This window comes from Etheostoma spectabile, unplaced genomic scaffold (assembly GCF_008692095.1).
Source record: "Etheostoma spectabile isolate EspeVRDwgs_2016 unplaced genomic scaffold, UIUC_Espe_1.0 scaffold314, whole genome shotgun sequence".
In the NCBI taxonomy this organism is placed as follows: domain Eukaryota; kingdom Metazoa; phylum Chordata; class Actinopteri; order Perciformes; family Percidae; genus Etheostoma; species Etheostoma spectabile.
The window spans coordinates 357,557-361,546 of record NW_022605583.1 but is presented as its reverse complement, the minus strand read 5'-3'; the positions used below and the strand labels follow the sequence as shown (position 1 = coordinate 361,546).

Below are 3,990 nucleotides of genomic sequence, written 5' to 3'. Positions count from 1 at the left end.
TTGTATCATAAATAAATAAATGTTCTTCTTAAAATACAGAGGGTATAGGTATACATAACCCTATGTTAAATTCCTACAGACGCAGGCACATTTTTATTATTAAAGGCCAGTTCTTTCATGGATTTGGAATTAAAATACCCCCCCCCCCACACACACACACACACACACACACACCATCACTTACCCTTCACCATACATAGAGATAGGCATGGGGATCCATAAAATCATCTCTCAATCCAAATCAAAGCAGCTATTAGTCTAACTGAAATAACAGCATACCAATCTCTATGTATGATGAAGGGTATGAAGATGGTTTTTTATTCCTCTTTTTAATCAACTTTAGCATGGGTGTGTAAACGTATGCCAGCCACTGTATAGCCATGGTTTGTAAGAGAACTGCACTGGAACAACAGTTACCTGGTGGTCAGACGTGCTGTAATGAACGTTCACAAACGTCTCGGATGCGTTTAGCCAAAATACACCCAAAGTCCTGTCGGGCTTGTGGGCCAGCAGCAGCGGCACGGACCCATACAGGCCCAGGCGGCTGGACAAGTCATACGCAAAGACATCCAGGTTATACAGCCGGTAAGGCTCCCCGTCTCTGTCAAATCAAATGAAAACCATGACTACCATCCGGTTATGGAAATGAAAAGCTGTTAATACAAATAAATATGTCTTCAGTGCATAAACGTCCTTTTTCCTGCATGTGTGTACCTGGTGTCTCTGAGCTGCAGGCCGTCGGCGTGCTCTGGGAGGCCGTACACGTGACTGAAGCCGTGGAGACAGAGGTCAGACCCAATGCTACTGGGACCTGGAGACAAACATCAGGTATTTACATTTTTATTCCTTTACGTTTGTCTGGTTTGTTGTTGGCCATTTTGTCAGCAAGATCACAAAAAAACAGAAAACTACTGGCCCGATTTCCATGAAAGTTACAGGACGGTTGTAGCATGGTCCAGATAAGGACCCATTACATTTTGGAGCTGATCTGAATGGGGGGGGGGGCGGTACACAAATTATTTTTCACATTCCTGACCATTGCAAGATGGGGCATTTGTTCTGCATTTAATAATGAATATTCAAAAAAAACTTCCAGACTGGGAAAGTTCCCCCTGCATCGTGAGAACATTGTGAAATAGGGCATGCCTTGGTGGAGGTCTGCACCCTTATATTGTTTCTGAATGTTTTGTGTGTGTTTTTTATTTTTTAGTCCTTAATGAAGGATTTTCAATGGCTGTAGTTTTTTTTTTCCTTTTATAAAAGTGTCTCTCTAAATTAGTTTGGAACAATGCTTATAACTATGGTTATTATAGCCTCAGTACCTGTGCAATGACAATAAAGTTGAATATAATCTAATGTGTTTAGAATCAAACTATGTAGAGTTAATAATGCAACATTTTGACAGAATAACTATACTTAAAAAAGGTATATACTAGAATAAATGATCAGGTCCTTGGAGAAACTAACAATATTCCTCTCCAGTCCGTTGTATTAGGGCTAATATCTCAAAGCATCTGGAGATAAAACTGTAATTATCTACATGGTTGGAATAACTGACTAAAGTATGCCTTTTAAAATGGTAAAAACGCAGAAACAAACCATTCGCTTTGATATCCACAAACTGCCTGAAAGTCTCTTTCCATAATCCACCTGTGTGGTCCTCTTGAAGCTGTCAACAAAACATTTAAAGACCAGATTAGGCTTCCAGTAGGAGTCATATGACAGTACAGCTTGACCGTATTCTCTTACCTCACTACCATGAGATGTGGCCCTGAGGAAAGAAAACACACAAAAAACAGAGAATCTAATTCACTTCACTTTTTTTTTTTCTCCATGTGTTGATTTGTTTCCCTTCCCTGAGATTCTCACCCGGGAGGACCCTGCAGCGTCTCCAGCCACAGTCTGCCTTTGGAGTTGAATGTAACCATCGCTTTGTCCTCACTCAGGATCTCCAGCCGGAAAGGGAAACGCCACACACGGACCTGGTGACGCCCCGATGACCAGGAGAGGGTGACCGAGTCCTCAGACCGTCTCTCCACTCTCAAGCTGCCAGACGATGAGGGAAAAGGTCAAACTCTGTCCAAGGGCTGCAACAGTGGAAAGTTAGAGGCGTACCCCTCCATTTGATCTGGGAAGCTGTTCCATGGTTTTAGAGGTTAACCTTTTAACTCGTAGACAACCACTGACATACACTTACTGGCCGAACCTTTTTCTTTATATATAAATAAACTGTTTATTGACTTTTTGAACAAATAGAAGTGCCATGATACAGTCCTAACTACTACTACTACTACTACTACTACTACTACTACTACTACTACTACAAAACTCACACCACACACACACACACACACACCACACAACACACACATCCACACACACACACACACACACACACACACACACACACACACACACAAAGCACTTAGACAAATCAACTCAGCAATAACTGTTTTACACGTGCAAATCCAGTGTACACAAAGTACAGTACACATTATAGGTCCATAATAAAAGGTGGTAACGCATTGTGTGCTGCAATATTCAGGCTGCACGGATGACGTTTTATAATAATTATAATAATAATAATAATGTATACTTTATTAACCCTGCAAGGGGAAATTACCATTTACACTGTTGTTATTACACGCAGGCCTGAATTACACACACATGCTCAGTGCCTATACATGCACTAATGGAGAGATGGCAGAGTGGGGGGGCTGCCCATGGAAAGTTAACTGGCCTAACTTCTTAACAATTAAAATCTCCGATTCCTTTGTTGTCAACATGAGAGTCCCAGAGGAAGGCTTAGGAGAGGAAGAGTGCTCTTTGTGGAACTCCATGGCTGGGTCACTAGATATCATTACGCTTACTGTTCAACCTGCGGCTCCTCCGTTCTCACATCTGGAACTCGGTAGCGGGCTTTAATGGGCTGCAGTTCATCTATTAATATCCTCACCGTGTCAGTTTTGCAAGGGGACACAGTCAGCAGCAGTGTGGTCTGTGAAAAGAGCAAAGTAAGAGGTTGTTTTTCATTTTTTTAAATGTAGAATAAAAAGAGTTCAGCAAATGTGATTTAGTATAAAGAACTTAATTTTTTCATGCACGTGCACGACTGTTTTCATTTTTGAGATCATTTCCTTTTTTCTCTCTCATAATGCTAGTGAAGGTCAGTGGCGCTAAAGAGATGATCCTGTGAAATCATTCTATTCCACACCTGCTACGTAGTAACCTTACTTTGGTTATTGTCACCTTTAGAGGATTTTAATTGATGCAGGGTGAATGAATGAAGACCTTTCTAATGTGAACTAAATTTAAATGTAATACTTAAATTAACACAAAAATAAAATCTATTTCTGAATCTTAATCTCTCTTTTTCTATATGACTTATAGTTGACAAATTATTAGTGAAAATACAATGTACAGTGTGAGATTTTCATGCAAATTTAGACCTAATTGTAGCCCCACAGATGTGCACTAACACAGCAGAAAGACACCAGTTACTTGTTTTAAATATTTATATGGCAACGACCAAATAGTGTCAAATATGAATAAAAAAATTAGATCATCCTTTGTTTTGATTTACAGTCATAGCGGAGTCCAGACCTGTGTGTCAGGTTCCAACAGTTTCAAACGGGCCCCCTTCTCTGTGAGGACCAGGGTGTCCAAAAGGGCTCGGTGCTGCAGGTTGGGGCCCTCCATCTGTCGCCTTAAGACGATAACACCAATATTACGATGCATTATACGTTGTCCTGCAAAATACACTTAACCCTTGTGTTGTCTTCCCCTCGAAACTGAAAATCAACACTTTTGTTGAGGCTTTTTTAGCAATGTTTTAAACTTTTTCTTACGTTTTGGTCCCATTTTTGTCCCTTTTTTTGACGTTTTCAGCACTACGTAACACTAAATTCCACATCTGGAGATTCCCTGTGGCCGTGCTGATAATCCTGGTTTCATCCCGCCTTATAATAAATGATGATTATGCTACTTTGC

General features: G+C 40.6%; 1 protein-coding gene across 3 annotated transcripts in view; it reads right to left on the bottom strand.

Moving 5' to 3' along the window:
* The window catches only part of ganc (glucosidase, alpha; neutral C), a 48,521-nt gene that overhangs the window by 35,546 nt on the left and 8,985 nt on the right, over window positions 1-3,990 (bottom strand). For all 3 annotated transcript variants that reach the window (XR_004331146.1, XM_032511015.1, XM_032511016.1), the window contains exons 3-9: window positions 3,604-3,706; window positions 2,871-2,998; window positions 1,870-2,046; window positions 1,750-1,771; window positions 1,600-1,669; window positions 715-811; window positions 418-601 (exon numbers count right to left, since the gene is read on the bottom strand). Coding sequence is in view for 2 of the 3 variants with exons in the window: in XM_032511015.1 (XP_032366906.1) it covers window positions 418-601; window positions 715-811; window positions 1,600-1,669; window positions 1,750-1,771; window positions 1,870-2,046; window positions 2,871-2,998; window positions 3,604-3,706 (781 nt within the window). In the remaining variant the exon portion in view is untranslated. The remainder of the gene's footprint in view (window positions 1-417; window positions 602-714; window positions 812-1,599; window positions 1,670-1,749; window positions 1,772-1,869; window positions 2,047-2,870; window positions 2,999-3,603; window positions 3,707-3,990) is intronic.